The sequence below is a fragment of the Mirounga angustirostris genome, unplaced genomic scaffold, assembly GCF_029215605.1.
Source record: "Mirounga angustirostris isolate CCGP_5_RB_7025 unplaced genomic scaffold, mMirAng1.0.hap1 SCAF_1, whole genome shotgun sequence".
In the NCBI taxonomy this organism is placed as follows: Eukaryota; Metazoa; Chordata; class Mammalia; order Carnivora; family Phocidae; genus Mirounga; species Mirounga angustirostris.
The window spans coordinates 68723907-68744347 of NW_026991709.1; the positions used below are offsets into that span (position 1 = coordinate 68723907).

A 20441-nucleotide genomic window follows, 5' to 3' on the forward strand; every position below is an offset into this window, starting at 1 on the left:
CCGAGACGAGACCCTCTAGCTCCCAAGCCTCCAGGCCGTGACCTCCAGAGCCCCACCCGCAGCGGGTCCTCAGGCGTTCGCCCACCTTTCTGCCAAACTCCAGGAGCTGGGCAGGGGCGGCCTTAGACCCTCCTCACTCTGCGGCTTGGAAAGGCAGTGAGGACACAGGGCCACAAGCCCAGGGCAGGGGAAGGTGTCAGAAGCCGAGCTCCCCGGGGCAGCAGACAGAGCTGGCCCCGACCCACCTGGCTCCCTGAGGACCGTCAGGTTGGACTTCCCGCTGGGGAGCTCCGCGTAGGTGAACATCATGACACAGTCCTTGGCGGTTTTGTAGAAACAAAGCACAGCCTCTTGGTCATCTTTCACTGGAAGAAAACCAAGCAGAAATGTCTGCTCCGAGCAACCCAGTGCGCTGATGGCCAGCGGGGAGCCGAGCACCTCAGTTAAGAAAGGGGGTGCAGAGAGGCATAAGGGGGAGGCTGGGCCCTTACGAGTGAGCTTGGGTTTCTCACATCAAGGATGCAGCCCCAGCGACATGAATCCCCTGAGGTGCGAGCAATCCCTGGGGAATGCAAGAGAGCGGCTCTTCACACCTCCCAAGTGTCGGCTGGGAGTGATGGGAAGCGGAAGGAGGCTCCGGCATTATGCTTGGGGCTGAGGCTGGTACGTGGAATTGCCCTGGACGTCAAAGGGACACAGAAAGGAAAGAGCCATCCCGATGCCCTGGGGGGCCCGGGCAAGAGCTCACGGTTGAGTCCACTTGGCTGAGGCCCGCCGCGGTGGCCAAGCATCAGCCGCTATGTGCTAGGATGTAAAACTACAACGACCAAGGGTGACGAGGACGTTCGGACAAGGGTGCTGAGGGCCAGCGCTGGAGGCCAGGGCGGGGCGTGGCCACCACCTGCCACAGCCCCGCTCCTCCGCAGCCAGCAGCCTCTGCCTGGCCCCACACTGCTGTTCCACCAGCCCCCGTCCAGGCATCACCTGCACTCCAAGGCTTCTTTGGGAAAGGGTTAGACTGATTTCTAGGAGGGAAAGGGAGTAAGGAAGGGGAAGGGGACATTCGGCAGCAATGGCCAGTTGGTCCCGAGTCACTGCGGCGGGCTGAGGTTACGGCGTGAGATGCCTTTCAGCTCTCGCCTTTGCAACCCTACTGCTCAAAGGAGTCTTTACCTGGAACCAGGCCAATTACTGTGGTCATCAAATGTGAAGGCCTGGACTGTCTCTCTCAGCCCCCACCCGTAAGCCTGGTCTGGGTGAGTGTAAGTGTATGTGTGCATGAAAAAAGCCAGGAGAGGGAAAAGGATAAACAGTGAGTCTGAGCAGACACCTTCTCATGAACGATTTTACGAGAAGCAGCTACACATGACGGCTGAAACTGCTCCAGGGCAGGTGCGTCAGTTGGGGGCCCCAGGAAGGCAGCATCTTGTCCCTTCTGTGTGTTGCCTAGGTGGGGGCCACTGCCCCAGGTCAGCGGGCAGACCTACTGTGAGCCAGGCCTCACGTAGCAAGCAGAAGCAGCGGCAGGAAAATGGTGTGAGCCTGGACTCCGTGGGCCTCCCGCTGGGCCCCCGGTCTAGCACAAGCCCCAGCATACAGTAGGTGCTCAATGAGCAAGGGCTGGCTGAGTGCATGACTCAACGTACTCAGGAGCCAGGATGTGGCCACAGTGGCCAGTCAAAACCAGGGGGGCAGGAGCAAGGAAGGCTACAGAGGAGGCAAGTCAGGGCCAAGATGGGAGGCTGGGGCCAAGAGCCCGCCGCAGCCGAGGTCAAGGTCGAGGGCAAGGCTACCAGCAAGGGAGCCTCAGAGGCAGAACCCCTTTCATGGTACATAGTCTTGTCCCCTTGCCCCGTTGTTTTAGATACAATGCAGGTGTTTTAGTATGTTTACAATGTTGTGTAACCATTCTTACCATCTAATTCCAGAACATTTCTATCACCCCCAAAAGAAACCCTTCCTGTTAGCAGTCAGTCTCAATCCCCTGGCAACCACCAATCTACTTTCTGTCTCTGTGTTTTGCCGGTTTTGGACATTTCATGTAAATGGAATCATACGATGTATGTCCTTTTCTGTCTGGCTTCTCACACATAGCATAATACTTGGAAGACTCGTCCCTTTTGTAGCACGTATCGGGACACCATGTCTTGTACCACATTTTAGTTTTCCGTCATTTCATGGACATTTGGGTTGTTTCGAATTTTTTACTATTATGAATAATGCTGCTATGAACATTCACGCATAAGTTTTGGTTAACGTGTTTTCAGTTCTCGTGTGTATATACTCAGGAGTGATATTACTGAACTATGTGGTAACTCCGTTTAATCTGGGGGAGCTGCCAGACCATTCTCCAAAGCCGTGCACCATTTTGCATTGCTGCCAGAACGTGGGAGGGTTCCAACACAGGGCCACTTCGATTTGGTGTAATTACGGTGCTCCAAACCAGTTCCAAAGCCAGCCATGTGCACACGGGGCTAAGGTATGTGATCTGCATCTCTTATCCTTAGAAACTCCTCAGCCGGGACAGCAACGGCTGTGCTAGAAAAGGGATGGAGGCAGCCCAGGGACAGTGGAAAGCAGAGGTCTGTGCACCTCCGTCTGAGCCTCCTTGTGGGCTCCCACCCAGAAAGGGACTCGTAGCCATTTGTCCAGAGGCAAAGGCGCAGGGATGGGTGGATGGAGTCAAACTGGAGTGGTTCGAATGAGAAGAAGCCTCAGATGCGAGCTGCTGCACCGGAGAACAGAACAAAGTGCGGGTGAGAGCTGCAGGGACAGATGTCTGCAGCGGGGACAAGAGCCAGGGTGGCACGCGAGCCCAGGCGCGATCCGGGCCACACGAGAGCTTGGCCCCTTCTGCTGCCTTGCGGCATCGTGAGAGCTGCACCAGGCCGAGGCCAAACGTGGCAGAGACCCAGCAGTCGTTCATCAAACATGGTTTCCCTGCCTCCTGGGCACAGAGCTTGACTACATTTCCCAGTGACCCTTGCAGCTCAATGAGGCCAGACAGCTGAGTTCTGGCTAGTGAAACGCAGGTGGAACTCAGAGGCACCACTCCCAGGCCTGGCCCACAGAAGCGTCTCACGCGATCCCTCACTGTCTTCCCCCATGTGCTGATGAGTGGAGAGGATTCTAAGGACCCTGAGGAGAGTGCAACCTTCATATAGAGACGGTCTACATTCCGGAACGACCTCATGGAAGGTCCTGCCAACCAGGAATGTCTTTAGTGGACTTGCAGTGAATGACTTACATTCTGTTAAGTCACTGAGGTCTGGGGTTTGTTTGTTATAGCAGCTAACACGACTTGTCCTAATATACCCGCATTCAGAGAGCCTGAGAGATGTGGCTAAGAAGGGGCCGGACTCGGGGCGCCTGGGTGGCTCAGTCGTTAAGCGTCTGCCTTCGGCTCAGGTCATGATCCCAGGGTCCTGGGATCAAGCCCCGCCTTGGGCTCCCTGCTCTGCGGGAAGCCTGCTTTTCTCCCTCTCCCATTCCCCCTGCTTGTGTTCCCTCTCTCGCTGTGTCTCTCTCTGTCAAATAAATAAATCCTTAAAAAAAAAAAAAGGGGGGCCGGACTCCAGGGATGGCACAGAGAGTTATGAACAAGGTTGTACATGCAGAGGGCCTGGAACTTATGCCCTAGCACAGGCACTCCAAGTCCTCTTGGGGAGCCCCCCGTAGTGCCCAGGACCCTGACGCTGTGGTTCCTAACGCAAGGCTAGAACTGCCCTGCTCCCCGCCAGGCGGCCCTGCCGGTGAATCGTCCCCCCGGGGAGGAAGCCTTGAGGTGTCTGCCAAGATACAGAAGGGGCTGGCTGCCAGGGCCACTGGGGCACACTCACCGATGGTGTCCACCCACGTGACCACTTCATCCTTGCACAGGCTGTGGCAGGTCTGGTTCTCCACCGGGCCCCCCGAGTGAAGCAACAAGCACTCAACGCAGTCTCTTTGGAGAAGAGGGGATAAATGCGGGTGTTAGAGGTTGTGCGGTAGCTCCCCGCCAGCAGCTGAGCTCCCACGGGCGCGTGGCCCGCCCTCCCGCCAGGCCTGGGCCCCTGAAGGCTCTAACTTCGTCCTGTCTTCACATTTTCGGCCTCAGTCCGTGTTTCTGCTGGCCTCTGACTGCTGTTATACGGGAAGCCGGAGGGTCCTCGGAGGAATGTATGTGAGTTTAAAGGCATGTCTGGTCTCCATGTCAAGTTGCAGGTTGGAGACCTTTCAATTTCAGACACCAGGAGCCAAACCCATCTGTACTCTGTTGCATCCGATGCCGGAGAGGAGTCTGCCCCAAGCAGGAACTTCAGAGTGATTAAGAAATGGTGTTTTGGGCCTTGCGGAGGGGTCCTCACACCCCCTCGGCCAGTGCCTGATGCCCTCAAGTTACCCCAATTCCCTGGATGCCACTGGGAGATTCCTGCCAGGGCAGGGCCCTCAACTCTCCTACATATTAGACTCTCCAGGGGCCTTTCCAGAAAACACTGCTTCTAGGGCTTGACTACCCCCATGAGATCCACATCTCCAGGGCACAGCCTGGGCTCTGGGTTCGGCTTCACAGTGAGCACGGTAAACCACTGTCCAGGAGACCCTCAGGCACTAGCCCCTTCTCCCTCCCAGAGGAGCCTGCCTGTGAGTTGGGCTACCCCCCGTGACTTGGTCTACACTAGACTCTGGTAGAGGATATAGGGTGATAGCCTCCTCCCAGGAAACCTACATTTCAACAGGTGCCTTCTGGAGAAATCGGGTTAGGGGCCAAAGAGAGACACTTTGAGCCCCGCTCCTCCCACCTCAGGTGCACAGTTTACGTCAGATATTGTCGTTGTGTGAAAATGCTTAACAAAGATGCTCAATTAAGGATCAGTACTTATACTTTCCAGAGTCAAACCCAGCTCCAGATATTCCCCATCTATCTTCAGTTTACATCAGGGAGAAGATGACTCCTGAGGAGGTGGGGCCAGAGTAGCGAAGCTTTGACGAAGGGTCTGTAAAGCTTGCTGTGGTGGAGAAGGGCCCCGACCCCTCTGGGGGACGGTGGGATGGGGGGGAGCACAGAACCCCAGGGAGGAGTGGGTTGGGGCAAAACAACCAGCTGTCGGTGAATTCTCAGGGACTTAGTGGGGAACCCATGGTTCCCGGTGGCCTGCAGGGGAGGTGAGCACCCCAGAAACAGGGGCTTCCTCAGGAGCCTGAGTGAGGGCCCAAGAGCCTAGTGTTCAGAGTGCAGGCGGTGACCCCACAGAGCCACAGCGACCTGGGGGACATGCCGCCTTGCTCACCCCACAGGCCCGTGGGAACCAACGAGGCTGTGTGTCTGGAAAGCTCTCTGGCAAAAATATAGAGGGATGTACAACCACAATGCACGGCCTTCATTACCATCATCCGTTTTTTTAATTCCTTGAGACTGAGGCCGGTTACTACATTTCCAGGAGAGAAACTATGGAGGGAGCATGGGAAGGGAGTCAGAGAGTACTTCACGAGGACCCCCTTTGTGTATGGGGAGGTGATGGGGCCTGGGAGAAGTGGTGGCAGAGGGTCCAGCACCCAGGTGCCCAGCCTCTCAGGAAGCCCCTCCCAAGTCCTCACTCCCCCTTCTGAACGCTAAGGAAGAAAGCGGGTAAGACTTAAGAATTCAGCTACCCCAGAACTGGCCATAAAATCCCACTTTCCTGGGAAGGACTTCATGGAAACAGTGTGGAGTTACAAACAAGTTGGTAATGTTTGCCCTTCCCCTGAGGCTGGAGTCCCAGAGGGCAGGCCACTGAGACTGGGCTGGGGGCCAGGAAGGGGCGGTTTAGCTCAGGCCCTTCCTCGGGCCTCCTGGATGAACACACTGCAAGTGGCCCCCCAGCCGACCTTCCGTCTCAGGGAGGGTTCCCCGAGCCTTCCAGCTGCAACCCCGCTTGTCATTAAACCACAGGACCATGTCCAGGAAACATTCCCTAATTATCCATGTGGACATATCAGTCTAACTTGTATGCTCCACGCACTGGGTTGAAACTTGTGATATACTGTAGTCATGTGTTAAAATAAGTCTGGCCTTTTAAACAAACAAGTTGCTGAGAGACTTTACTCAGAGAGGCTGTTAATTAAAATCAGCTGAGGCTGAGTGTGACCTCACCCGAGGTGAAGGGTATGTTTGGTTAGTGCTAGAAAGTAGAGATTGGCTGTTCTGAAACTCCAGGAAAAAAAAAAAAAACGACATAAGGCATTCAAAACCTGGTGGTTCTTGGCAAAACAGTGTAGAAAAACAGCCTGCTATCAGTCACTATCAAAGGGAATTTGTTTAAAACAACAATTGCAACTGGGCAGAGAAAGAGACAGAGGGTCATTGTGGCCCAGAGATAAAGAAAAAGGAAGAGTGGTTTCCTTATGGCATCTCCTTGCTCTCCTTGTTTCTTTGGTATTGCTTAATGGATAAGAAGTGCTATGTTTTCTAGGTCTGAAATATTTACAGCTAGGGTTGTGCCATTTTGACTAAAGCAAAGGTTGTTGGGTCTTTTAATTGACCTATGCCAAACCTACACTGCCTTGTGGCTCCAGAGGAAAGGAAGAAAACGAGCTTTATCTACTTTTATTGATACCATGTGTGTTGTCCTCGTTTGCCCCCTCCCCCCCTTCACCTCATGTGCCCCAAGGACAAGGAGCACACACCTGAAAGAGTTCTGCTTCAGGCAGCCGGGGGAGGGCCCTTGCCACCATCAAATGTGGATAATGCTGTGACTCCATGCTCAGATGGCCACAGCTATTTGGGCTCCAGATCCAGGATCCTACCCTCCTTCCCTGGGATGTTTCTATTTGGGTTTCTGTTATTTCTCCACTCTTAGCGGGTCTAAAGTGGATCTGTTTTTCTTCTCCCTTACTCTCCCCTGCTCTTCTCCAATTACACAAAATAAAAGCTGGCCCTGTCTATCTTGTCTCTCGATCTACAGCCAGCTTTCAATTACCCACGCCTGGATTATTTGAGGCAAACGTCCAAGCAGGAGTTCTGCCACCCAGAACATTTCTGAGCAAGGACTGACCAGCAGCCACGGCGGGCTCACAGAGCATGAACTCCTTCCATTATCAGCCTGAGCCAGACATTTAGAGGGGAAATCTGCCAAAAGAAAATCGCACAGTTGCATTCCCCAGCCGGAGAGACGTCTGTATTATTGTTTGTTTCTGATTATCTGTGCCCGTTTCCCTCACTCAGGCCCCTTAGCGTGGATGATGCTGGCACAGCAGTTTCTCTAGCAAAATTCCCGAGAAACGGTCACTCTTGCCTTCCTGCTGGCATAGCTCCTTGAAGCCCTTTAATTCCCGCGCACGCGCACTCTGGCAGAGGGCGAAGGGCAGGGCCGCCGGGAGGCCAGCCTGGGGAACGTGACCCTGTGGCTGAGGCAGCGGAGGCCCGGTGCCCGCCGTCCGGTATCTGCGTTCAGCCGCAGCACGCAGCCAGTGCTCCGTGATCTCTCTAAGTGGAGCAGAAAATTCACAAGCCTCTGTGGTTTGTGTCTGGCAGGCCTTATCTAGGTCGGAGCCCTCCCATCCAATCAACCTTCTGATTCTGGGTTGTTCAAAGCCGCATGTGCCCTGCGGGCGTCCTGTAAACCGTTATTTGGGAAATGTTAATGTTGGGGAGGAGCTCCAACTCATTGGAAAAAAACAGATGCATGCTAAATCCCCTTTTGAAAAACTCAATAGCACTCGAAAGGCTCTGAAAAGCCACTATTTTGGTACCAAAACCAGTTTAATTTAACTCAGTAATCTGGTAACTTCTAAATTTGGGAACAGAATAGCAATCTTGTTTTTTTGGTTCTGTTTTTATTTTTTTACAAAATCCCCATGGAACCAGCGTTTCAAAAACACTATTTTAATATGTCGTGTAGTTAACACTGAGTTACTGTTAGCAAGAGTCTCGCTCCCCAGCAAGACCAGGCAGCGGAGGCCGGCCAGCCCCAGGGCCCGATGGGCCAGAATACAGGCCTGGTCCGGGGTGAGAAGCGGGAGTGAGGGTTCCATTACCTCTTGGTGCTGCAAGCGTCCGGGCAGGTCGGGCACCTCTCACACGTCTCTCCAAAGGCTCCCGGCTCCGTGCACCGGCACTGTCCACACACGCAGTGCCCGCGGTCGCTGCAGATCTGGCCGTCTTTGGCCAGGCATGTGCTGAGGTCTGTAGAGCAGTTACAGTTGTCCCCAATGTAACCTGCGTGGCACTTGCATTCTCCACAGTGGCACTCGCCATGGCCTAAAGGGACATGCGTAGCACGTGAGTGCCTGCCTGCACAAACATATAACCCACCCCCCAGGCCCTGCCATGGGCCAGGCACTGAGGAGCCCACAGGACAGGACACAGATGGTGCCCTCCGGCGCTGTTTGGGCAGACAGGGCCTGGCCCACAGGCCTGTGCGGCCCAGCTAGATCTGGGGCAGTGCTCCACATTGGTTCAGAATTTGCCCAAGGGACACCACAGGACCAGGACCCCAGAGAGCTTCTTCCTGTCTCAGTTGTCATGTGAAGAATGGCCACCAAATATGTCCACATCCTAATCCCCAGAACCTGTGACTGTCACCTCCTACGGCAAAAGAGACTGCAGTTGTGACTCTGTGTAGGACTCTGGGATGAAAGCGTCTCCTGGACTCTCCAGGTGGCCCCGATGCCATCACAAGGGTCCACAGAAGACAAAGACAAAGGGAGATCTGACCACAGCAGCCAGTGGTAATGGGACAACAGAAGCAAGATGCTAGCTGCTGCCTTTGAAGATGGAGGAAGAGGCCAGAGAGCCAAGGAATGTGAGGAATGCAGCTCTAGAAGCTGGAGAAGGCAAGGAAATGGATCGTCCCCAGAGCCCGGGAGGGAGTATGGCCCTGCCAACACCATGACCTTAGCCCTGTGGAAGCTATTTCAGACTCCGACCTCCAGAATTCAAGAGACTAAATCTGTGTTGTTGTTGTTTAAATCTGTGTTGTTAAAGGCCTCTCGCTCCGTGATAGTTTGTTACAGCCACAGTGTGCAGTGCTGCTAAATTCTCGCTCTGGCCCCAGAGCTGTAGCCCAGAGCGGGAGGATTCAGGAGCCGGGGCTGAGGGTGGCGCAGGCTAACTGAACAGCACTCGCTATATATCCATCAGGCTTCATGGCACGAACGTGAGCAGTTCCGACGACCGTGCCACGCGCAGGGACCTTTAGCACCCTCGCTCCACAGCTGATGTAGCCGAGACACAGAGATGATGTCCTGCGGAAGGCCATGAGGCAGCGGCCGTGGGGCCAGGACTCCCACTAGGGAGTCTGACCTCCAGCACCCACTGCCTCTCGGGAGGAAAGAGAGCAGAGCAGGCCCGAGCCGAGAGGACAACCAGCTGAGGGGCACCCTTCTCTCCTTTCCAGGAGGGACCCTTTCCCCAGCCTGCAAGGGCGGGGGGGTGTGCCTCCCCTGAGGTTCTGCAGGAGCCAAGGGCAGAGGCTCACTCCGCTCAGAGGACAAGCATATTTGAGTGTGAGCGAGTGAACGTGTGGCTCGGTGAAAAGCACGGAGCGCGCCAACTGTCAAGGGGACCAAGGGCCTGACCGCAGATTCTCGATCCTCTGCACTAACAGAGGCAGAAAGCAGTGCTATACGTGACACTTCACTTTACAAAATCTCCCTTATGCTATTATTGCAGCATGTTTTCCTTCCTGATGCTGTTTTGCTAAGGCTAAGATTAAAAGGAGCACTAATTTGCTTGACTGAGCCCCCACTTACATACCAGCAGGAGACTGGAGCGGCAGGCGATGGGTATCACACAGGTGGAGGCCTTGCATTACTCCCACACCTGAACCAGTTATCCCAGGAGTTGGATCCCAGCACCTTCTGTGAGACCACCAATGAGTGTGACCCACAATTTAGGTCAGGGCCTAATTCTAAAGAGCTTCTTCACCTGCCACTTGCTTCCCACCCCTTCTGCTCTGTCAGCTCCGTAGAGCCTAGAATCTGCAGGTGGGAGGGAGGCCATCTGGAGAGACCGAGTCTCCCAACCCTCCCGCGCCAGACAGCCTCTGCTTGCACTGGGGCTCAGAGCCACAGCCGATCCTGAGCACTCCCATTTCCCAGGCAGTGCCGAGGCATACGGCAGCCCTCTGGGAAAGGTGAGAAAAGCCAGGCCCAGGTCAGCAGGAGGCTGTGAGTGCAGCTGAACCCCCAGACGCTGGCATGTGGAGGTGAGGCCCAGGGGGGTTACACCAGGTGGGGGCGGGGGGCCGGGGGGGGGGCTGGCTGCGGGGCGCACAGCTCATGCATGGGGAGGCTGCACACCTCTCCTGTCACCCAGTTGATGAACAGCATGGGTTCCGAGCCTTGGCAGGCAGGAAACCACCCCCCACGGGAAGTCTTCCCGAATGAAATGGATCCAATCTGCACAACCCCTTCACTCTCCAGCCTCAGGGGTCACCCTGGTCAAGGGCCTGTTTTCAATTAAAAATGGGTCATCCTTGGGGGTAATTCCCCCCCACACACAATTTTATTACGAAAATTTCCAAACCTGCAGCCGAGTTGAGAGGATTGCACGGTGAACGTCCATATACTTGCCACCTACATTCCACCGTTAACACGTCACCTGCACGTTACCTGCTGCTTTACCACATATCCACCCCTCCCTCTGTCTACGCATCAGTACAGTTTCCAAAATGCATTTCAAAGTGAGCTACAGAGATGAGCGTGCTTCTGGGCTAAGTTTCTAACACAGCTCTGGCACTCTCCAGCAGCTGTACATCACACCTTCCCATAAAGCAAACACACAGAGAGTGAAAGGCAGTCAGTGCTGTATTTACAAGCAGCAAAATGGTGCCCGGGCCTGAGGGGCTGCTTTGCTTCAGGAAGTAAGGGCTGTTTCCCTCCCTGCTCCAATGCTGTGCGGCAGCAATACAACATTAGCCAAACACAACCGGACATCGTCTTCCAAAGGGCCAACATTTTAGAGAAGAGGTAGGCTACTATTCTGTTGAAGAGCTGGGTTTCAGGTGAAGCGTGTGTGTGCGCTGAAGGGGGAACTTGCTCCCCATGGCGACTAGACACGGAAGTGATAGGATCTGCTTGCTGAGAAGGTCGGCAACGGTGCCTGCTGCGCTGTACTCTCCACCAGACCAGCCATAAGCCTGGCTGCGTTGGGCACGTCCGATACCATGCAGGCCCAGCCAGAGGTCAGTGATTTTAGGGCTAGGGTCAGACCTAGGGCTCAAGCAGGGCGAGTTGGGGGTCAAGGGCAAGAGAGGGACAGGACTCACCCCCAGAGACATGAGCCCCTCCCGAAAGCCTCCCACAACACCTGAGCAGCAAGGACATGACAAGAAAAGGTGTGCAAGACTGCTATAAAGTGGGCAAAGCACAAAGAGCCCCAGCCCTGTCCAGTGTGGTGAGCAAGCACCTGGGGAGCTACTGAGGGCCTGTGGGACAACAGAAACTCCTTATCTATGTGGCTCTTGGCCTCAAATGTTTGACAACTCCAAAGCCAAGTCCCAACAAGCCAAACTAGGGAAGCAGCTGCTGGCTCCTGGCCTGGCGTCACGGCTGAAATCTCGTGAATGCTTGTCGTCAGTAGCTCGCTGGCTCCCCTGATCGCCCCAATTCAGTTTGTGAAGCAGTTCGATTCTTTTTTTTGTTTTGTTTTGTTTTGTTTTTATTTATTTATTCATGAGAGTCAGAGAGAGAGAGAGAGGCAGAGGCAGAGGGAGAAGCAGGCTCCCCACCTCGCAGGGAGCCCGATGCGGGACTCGATCCCAGGACCCTGGGATCATGACCTGAGCCGAAGGCAGACGCTCAACCATCTGAGCCACCCAGGCGCCCCAAGCAGTTCGATTCTTGAAGACAGCTTGAAGCAGCCAGAGCAAAGATGTGGCACGTACTGCCACGTCCTCCTTCCCACCTGTGGCAGACCACTCCGTCTGACCAACACAGTACTCCAGGCAGGTTCCACCACCGTGGGGAGCCAGCACACAACATACAACCACTGGCCATCATGGTTTAAAGCTTCCAAGTCTCCTTTAAAAAGTGTGACCCAGGGCGCCTGGGTGGCTCAGTCGGTTAAGCGACTGCCTTCGGCTCAGGTCATGATCCCGGAGTCCTGGGATCGAGTCCCGCATCGGGCTCCCTGCTCGGCGGGGAGTCTGCTTCTCCCTCTGACCCTCCCCCCCTCTCATGCTCTATCTCATTCTCTCTCTCAAATAAATAAATAAAATCTTAAAAAAAAAAAAAGTGTGACCCATATAGGTCTTCAAAAACTAGGTCCATCTGGTTACACTTTATCCTAGCCCTAAAATGTCTTAGATCCTGCAGTTGGGCCTCAACACACCTTTCCCTCAACCTGCATGCATGGAGATTCCCCACATCATCTGGTCAGCCCTTAGACTCTCCTAATGCCCTAGGAGGAAAGGAACACGTTATTAAAATAACAAGGGTCATCTGGCCCCATCCCCAGGATCGATAACCTACCAATCACCAGTAAAACTAAATGGGGGACTGGGGACTTGATCTTGGCTAACAACACCCAGAGGGCCTAAGCAAGGACTCCTCAGCAAAACACAGCTCATTTATAATGCTAACCCCCAACGCCTTGGCAGAGTGAGCTGAATTTAATGATGCCCGTTTAATACTGTGCAGACATAAAAATATTTCCACTGCACAAGGTAGGGATATTGAAGGGCATGTGAAAGCACTTTGTAAGCTGTGGCTCGCTCCACGTGCGAGTTATTATTAGTACTACCTTTGTTACAATGATTGATAGCTAAATGGACAGGAAGTTGTAAATGTGTCTATTCATACAGAATTTCAGCTCTACAGAATTCAACAGCTTTCCATCAGCACAACGGTGCTTGTGTGGGCTGTGGGCCAAGACGTGGCCCCTTCCCTCCCTTTATAAAATAGAATCCTGACTACTTAGAGGAAGGGGCACCCTTGAAGCAGGCTGTGGAGCAGCTGCTAGAGAGGAGAGAGGAGCACCAGTGGCCTGGAAGCCAAAGGGACATGAGGGGAAGGCCCGGCAAGGGCAAGAAGAGATCAAGAAGGGCAAATCCTAGGTGGCTGCCGGGTTTCGGCACAGTCCGGAGGGCTGAGGGCAGAATCCAGCCAGTAGAGAGGCGACTGCAAGCAGGCAGCTCCACACGTGATCTGGTTGCGTAGGGTAAGGAAGAGACGGGGAGGAAGGCAGACAGGATATTCTGAAGATGGGATCTATTTGTGCACTCTTCTAACTGAAGACAAAGATTCAGAAGAGAGAAGGTTTTGGGGGAAACAGAGGGATCGAGGGAATGGTAAGCTCTTAAGAGAAGAGGTCACAGCAGAGAAAGATGCAGGGAGAAAGGGAGGCGAGCTGAGTGGGGAGGGCTGTGGCCAGAGTGGGATGCTCAAGCTTCCAGCTGTGTTGAGAGAGGCTGAGGGGCTGCATGGAGCCAAGTTCAAGTCTGTCCTCCACCATTCACTACATCACCTTGGCCAAGTCCCTAAACCCATCTGAAGATCCATTTCCTCATCTGTCAATGAGGACAATGCCTTCCTCATGAAAATGTTGCCAAGAAATATGGTGCTACTGCAGGTAAAGCCCTAACTCAGTATCTGGCACATAGGGGTGCCCAGGAAATGGGCTAGAATTGCTGTGAACTGCCACTGGATCTGAGCAAGCAAGGCACATGGACATCAAAGCGTTGGACAACGTCACGGGGAGATGCAGGGATGGTGGGGCTTGGGGAGAGGGGCAAGCGCGAGGCAGTGCCCAGGGTCTTTGGGGAATGTAGGAATGGTCAGGATATCAGTAAGTGACAGGGAAGGGGTAAAGTCGAGGCTGGTGTAATTGGGATGGCACAACTTCAAAGGAGGGGAGGGAGGTGGAGGTGGAAAGCAAGTATCTAAAGGGGGGACCCTGAGGGGCTGGGACAGTGCCGACCAGGAGGGGCCAGCTCCTCAGTCCCTGCCAACTGTTCTCAAGGCCCACCAGTCCCAGGAAAGAGGGGGGAGTAGGGATTTTTGCAGAGGCTCAGGATGAAGAGGAGCCTGTTTCCCATGGAACATGGGTGGTGGAGAATGGGGACACAAGGGAACGTTGGGAAAATGGGGCAGGGGAGTGTGGTGAACACGTGGCTTCCAGAATCAGAACACCTGAGCTGGCCTCCTGAATCTGGCATTTACCAGCAGTTGCTGATGTTTAACCCCTCCGTATCTTGGTTTCTTCATTTTAAAGTGGGGCTCATAAAAATACCTCCCTCACTGGGTTGTTGTATGCGTTAAATCGCTTAACCTGTATAAAGCCCTCAGTCAGTGTTTGGCATATAGTAAGTGCTCACTAAATGCCAGCCAGCTTCCTCATCATCGATGCTATGATGGGAGTACAGGAGAAGGGGAAGCTCAGAGTAGATCTCGGAGGATAGCGGGGGAAGTACTTTCTGGGAGGTTGGGTCCAAAACCACCCAGGGTTAAAAGCTCCCCTGAGGTTACCTATCCACGTCCAACCCAAAGCGAGAACACCCTGGACCTGGTGCAGCTGCTCTGCAGCCTCCAGAGCCTTGGTGGGGGACCCGATCATAAAGGGGCCTAAGGCCCTGCTGGGGGAGCTCCCAGAGGTATGTCTGAGGCAGCACGGAAGTGGCCCAGGAGGGAAGCCACCGCTCCCCCTCACCCCCAAGCTGGACTTGGACTCCCACCTGCAGAGGACCCAGGCGGCCATGGGGTGACCTCAGAGGAGATGCCTGAGGGCCGGGGGCCTGAAAAGGAGGGAGCCAGCCTGAGACAGGCAGAACCAAGAAGTGATTCTCTTCTCCCCATTCTCACCCAGCACAGGAGTAAGGGGTCACAACCAGGCAGACAGCAGACGTCAGACCCTCAGGGCACAAACCATCTCTCTCCACAGCTGTCCCAAAATAGTTTCCATCCGGCTCTGGAACACACTGTGGCTTCCCTCCGCAGTAGCTCCAGTCCCCTCTGGGAGTCCATTCTGGCTCTCAGAAGGCTGGGGAGGGGAGGGAGGACTAAGCCCAGTTACCTTTCTCTTTCTCCTGATCCTGCTTCCCTCCCTCCCTCCCTCTCACCAGTGTCCCCTCACACACACAAGCAGACTGCTCGCTCACTTCCTCTCTCTTTCCTTGCTTCCTCTCCTCACAGACCCAGTAGCCCCTCTCTCAGAGCTGTTTGCCCCCCAGTCTCCTGTCCTCTCAGAAGAGGCAGCCTGTAAACAGGAAGTGGTGAGAGGAAAGAAAAAGGGATGGGTTCTGAAAAATTTCTGCGCATTTGGGTGGTTTCTGTCACCAAAGTCGGGTCTTAAAATCTCCAACAATTGGCTTAAAAAGAGCAGGAAACCAACTGCAAGCTTTATGTGCTTCCAGTCACCCGTGTCTGTGAGGCACAGGGCCCTGAGAGCTGCCAAGCCGGGGCGCCACGGCAACGAGGAGTAGAGCCCACTGTCCTGCCTCCTGTAACCTCGGGGGGGTGTCCGGAGTCCCAGCTCTGAGACTGTAGACACACAGCAGAGAGGGCCCTCGTTGTAAGAGACATCCTGGCACAAACACAAATCGTGGAGAACCAATGCCAGACGTGGGCTGACCTCTCTGTGGCCAAACACATATACAGACTTCGAAAGGGCACGGCCTCTCTGTCCAGGTCTTTTTCGAACAGGAAGGGGAAATCCCTCCTAGGAAGTACGCTTCCTGGTTCCCTGTTGACAAGCAGGTTGGTGTTACATAACAGGCCCTCTCATGTCCCTGCTCTGCCCGTGCTGCCGGCTAGACTCAGGGTGTCTCGGAGTCTGGTCCCAAGGGAATGTGCCCCTCCCACTACTTTAACTTTCCCTTCCGCACACTGACTTTGGTTCCAGGAAAAGTAAAGAATAGAGAGTTTTGAAATGCACAGGCCATGTTCTCCGTTCCCTCCGAAAGGATCTTAGCCTGGCTGGCGCACCTCAGCAACAACTGAATAAACCTCCAGGGGCAAGGGAGATGTCGCTTTCGACAAGTGTACGCTTCGCGCCACGGGCTTTCTGAGTCCGTCAACACGGCACTCTCCTGCCAAGGGCGGTCACCGCCTGGAGAACGTGCCCTGGAAGGGCTGCTCCCCGACAAAGACAGCACGGCGCCTCCTCCCTCCTCACCAAGCCTGGAGCTCAGCTCTCTCCGTCTGTCTCCTCTAACCAGCTCGGTCCTATCCTTGTCACTCTACTTGAAATGCCTTGGAACCGCTCGGTTTGGGGACGTCTTTTCTCATTGATGCTGCCGTGCAGTCTCAGCTACCTACCTGCGGTCTCTGGGCGACGGTCCAGTTTCCTCATCAATGAAAGAGGGATCGCACCTTGTCTACGGTATGGGATTGGGGAGATTCTTTGTAATGTGCAATACAGAACGTGCGGTTTACTGCCTTCAAGAGATTTTTCATTTCACTGAGACATCAAGCCGTGTTTAAAATCTCCTAACCTAGAGAAACTTCATGGGATATTCACAAGGGGCCAGGCATTATCTGAAGCACTTTACGTGGATTATCTCCTTAGCCCTCGCAATAACCCTGTGCCACAGTACGGTACCACCCTAATTTTCAGAGATGGGAAATGAGGCACAGAGAGGCCACATGAGGCCAAGTAACTTATCCAAAGCTACACGGCAAGTAGGTGTCAGGGCAGGGATCTAACCCACATTTGTTTGACTCTGGAGCCCATATTCCTAACCACTACATATGCTGCTTCTGTAGCATAATCCAGTCATGAGTAAGTGAGAAAAGTTAAAACAGTACACAGAATAAATGTTCAAGGGGCCCAGGATGTGGTATAGTTAAAAATGTGCAACAGACCCCTCCACAGGACTGGCTCTTTTATTTTTATTTTTTTTTAAAGATTTATTTATATATTTTAGAAAGAGAGAGAAAGCACACGCAGGAGGTGCAGAGGGAGAGGGAGAGAGAATCTTGAGCAGACCGCGCTGAGGACGGAGCCTGGCACGGGGCCCGATCTCATGACCCTGAGATCATGACCTGAGCTGAAACCAAGAGTCGGACTTTCAACAGACTGTGCCACCCAGGCGCCCCAAGAATGGCTATTTTAATCACTGATCATTAAATCACTTGGCCTCTTGTGTAAAGTAAAGGCAGTAGACTAGGCAGGCTCTACAGTTTCTCCACCACCGTCATAATACTGCTTAAGGTCAGAGCAGGGAGAAATCCGGAGAGATTGTCATAGGCTCCAGGTTCAGCTATAGGTTCTGGAATAGTAGAAGAGAGAAGGCATTTTGGGTGTAAAAAACCAAAGTTGCGTGAGTTCATTTGTGAAGATGAATACAGGGAGCAGCCAGGAAGGGAAATATCTGAAAAGGAGAAATATACTAGAATGGGAAGCAAGGGTGGAGAAATAGATACAGGCCTATTGAATGTATGTATATACGGATGGATGGACAAATAGATAGGAGGGAGGGGAGGGTGTCTGAGGATGGAGGAAGGAGGAGGATGGAGGAAGGAGGCCTGAGTGTTAGACTAAGGAGTTTAAGTTTATCCTTTAGCCCCCAGATGGCCCGACAATAAACTCCTATGGCTTGAGGTAAGCAGAGAACCTCGCCTGGAGGCAGCCTCCACCTGGCTGCCTTCTCACGATGCATCCGCCCCTTCCCCAAGTCAGGTTCCATGTGGCCACCACAGCGTTTTTCTAAAATGTAAACTGTGATGACACTCTTGCGTAGAGCCCTTCCCTGGCTCCTCATCACCTGCAGCACAGCTTCTGCATTTCTATTTTGTGGTCCAACATCTAGGCTACCCCTTGAGTCACCCTAGCTTCTGGCCATTGCAAAACACGTAAAGAGGTGCTGAACACTGGCATGTTTTGGTTTTGCAGCAATCACCTTGCAGACAGACCACGGGGGTGGTCAAGGAGATGGAAAGAAGATGAATTACGAAGAAATATACGCAGTCAGTGGACAACTTGGTAGCAGATGGAATGTGGGAGGTAGGAGAAGGTAGGGAGCAGAGGATTCCTGGGTTTCTGGCTTACACAAACCAATCAAAGGGGAGGTAAGGAGAATCAGAAGAGAACCATGTGCTGGTTCTCTTCAGAACCAGCCAGATGAGGGCTGAAAAAGTCTATGAGCTGTAGTAGCACAAGGCCATTAGCAATCTGGGAAGACTGAGGTGAGGGCTGACTGGGCAGGGACAAATGTTTTCAGAAATACAGCTGTGAATATGGAGGAAAGAAGGGCAAGTGAGGAGTGGGAGGTTGAAGGTTTTTCTTTCTCTCTCTTTTTTTTTTTTTAGAATGAAGAGACCTGAGCATGTTCAAAGGCTGATGGGAGACTTCATTAAGAGGAAAGTGCAAATATAAAATCACTTACTACATGGATATATTTATTTATTCATTTGCCTCAACCTGTTAGTTTGCAAACCCATACTAATCAAAGATGGCGTTTTCTTTTTGTTTGCCCAATGCCTAGAATTGTCAGGCATACAGTAGATGCTCAGAACATGTTGCTAGAGGCTGGGAACATCATTAGGATGAGCCTGAAGCCCTGAGGGAAGACATCCAAAGCTGTAAATTAGAAAGGGAACAGAGAAGTATTATTGAGGCTTATGAATTTAAATGTGATTTCTTAACACATGTCCAAAGAAATCCAAAGATTTAGAATACCATGAGGAAAAAATGGTTAAGAATTCTCTTTCCTTTGGCAGGTCACGGTCATGGTCAAGCAGAAGTCACAAGCTTTATACCCCACTCTTGCTCTTGCATATTGTTCAGATTTCTCCAGCAAAAGGCTCTTCAGACATGTGAACAATGATGCATCCTCGATTTCAGGGCCAGCTGCTCCTCCGTCCTTGGCTTAGTGTCAACGAACGGGCCGTTGTAACAAGGTCAATTGATGGCGTTTCCCAAGGGGCAATGTCCTGACAAGCCCCTCACCCTTTGCCTTCATCTGCTGGACCATATGTTGCATTCATGTTGTATCTGAGCAGCAAAATATGACCACCACTAAACAAATAAGGTGATGTTGCTTTTAAGCAAAGCTTCTTCAAACCTCAACATTACTTTCTGAGATGACAGCATTGGCTGGAAAGGTTAAGACTCCATTGTCAAAGGCAACAGCCCTTCCAAAGGGTACCTTTGCCCTTCCTGTCTTAGCACCTGATTTCTCAATGCTGACGCCTGGGTGCCAAGTCCCTCGAATTACTACTGCATTTCTTATGAGGGTGGCAAGGAAAGGACTTGGTCTCTGGCCCAACTCTATCAATCAGGAGATTAAAGCAATGGATGGAAGATGGAAAAATCTGTGTTCTTTAATGAACTCATCTTTCCAGTTTCAAAGAAGTCTGTAAACAGCTGAGTGAGATGAACCATAGTCATCATAGGACCCTAAGGAATGCTGACTCAAAGAAAAACAGAGGGCCTGTGGCCAAAAGAAACAGAGGTTTCTCAGATCAACATCTTGAATTTGGCTTAACTTGCCCAATCCACCTGGCAGGCACTTCTGGGGGAATGCCAACCACATCTGGAGAGACATGAATTCGCTACCCTCTTGATCACTGCAACAGGATGAGAGGGTTACTATTTTCAATCTGGAAATCTGTCGTGTTGTGGTTGGTTAACAGTTGCCATGTTCCACCCTCAGTTGGCCACTGTTCAGAGCCAGGTGCAGCACTCTTAATGGTGAGAGCTAGTTTGGAATGTCACATGAGTGGGCCACACTGAAGCTCGGCTGCTAGGAGCCCAGCCAAGCCACAAGATGGCAGGAAGCAGCTGCCCAAGAATACCCCCTGAGAGTTAGGGGAGGTGGGCTTTTACTGGGTCAAGGCTTTGGGCCAACCACTGGTGGGGAGTGTGGCCAACAGGCCATTCTTCTCAGCCACAGCCTCCTCCACTTGGGTTGGATCAGTAACAGCCACATCAATCGCCTGGTAGAGTAACAACAACTAAGTGACATCATTCATGTCAAAAGTGGTTTATAAATTAGAACAGGCTAACAAAAGTTCATTTCAGGAAAGTGGGTTCAGCATAATCAATAACAACAGATAGACACCCACTGAATACAAAGAGGAACACTCTGCCTTCCATCAAATAGTAATCATAAAAGGACAGGTACCTCAGCCAGTCTCTTGGTTCATGTGTGACCTTCAGCCTGGTCTGCTGTGTCTGATACATCCTTATGTAACCCAGACAAACACTCACTTAGGAAAACAGACACTAAATGTTTCCTAAAATTTTGACTGAAATAAAGAGCACTTACTAGGTAAGACTTGGAAAATGTGGGCTCAATGCTTGGGTGGTGACAGCAGAGAAGGCTGGATTGGTAATTCAGAGATTTGAGAAGGGCCTCAAGCTAATCAAAATAAGTAAAATTAGGTAGAAATGAGGTAACTATTTATTTGCAAGGTTCTCCTGGTCTGAATCTATAATCAAGAATCATATGGGGCACCTGAGTGGCACAATTGGTCAAGCGTCCAACTCTTGATCTCAGCTCAGGTCTTGATCTCAGCGTCGTGAGTTCAAGCCCCACGAT

General features: G+C 52.6%; 1 protein-coding gene across 2 annotated transcripts in view; it reads right to left on the bottom strand.

Moving 5' to 3' along the window:
- ITGB5 (integrin subunit beta 5) overlaps positions 1-20441 on the bottom strand; it is a 151172-nt gene that overhangs the window by 36757 nt on the left and 93974 nt on the right. The window contains exons 11-13 of one of the 2 annotated variants that reach the window (XM_045903018.3): positions 7996-8218; positions 3840-3943; positions 246-365 (exon numbers count right to left, since the gene is read on the bottom strand). In XM_045903018.3, the coding sequence (XP_045758974.1) occupies positions 246-365; positions 3840-3943; positions 7996-8218 (447 nt within the window). The remainder of the gene's footprint in view (positions 1-245; positions 366-3839; positions 3944-7995; positions 8219-20441) is intronic. The other variant, XM_054504234.2, reaches the window with a different exon arrangement.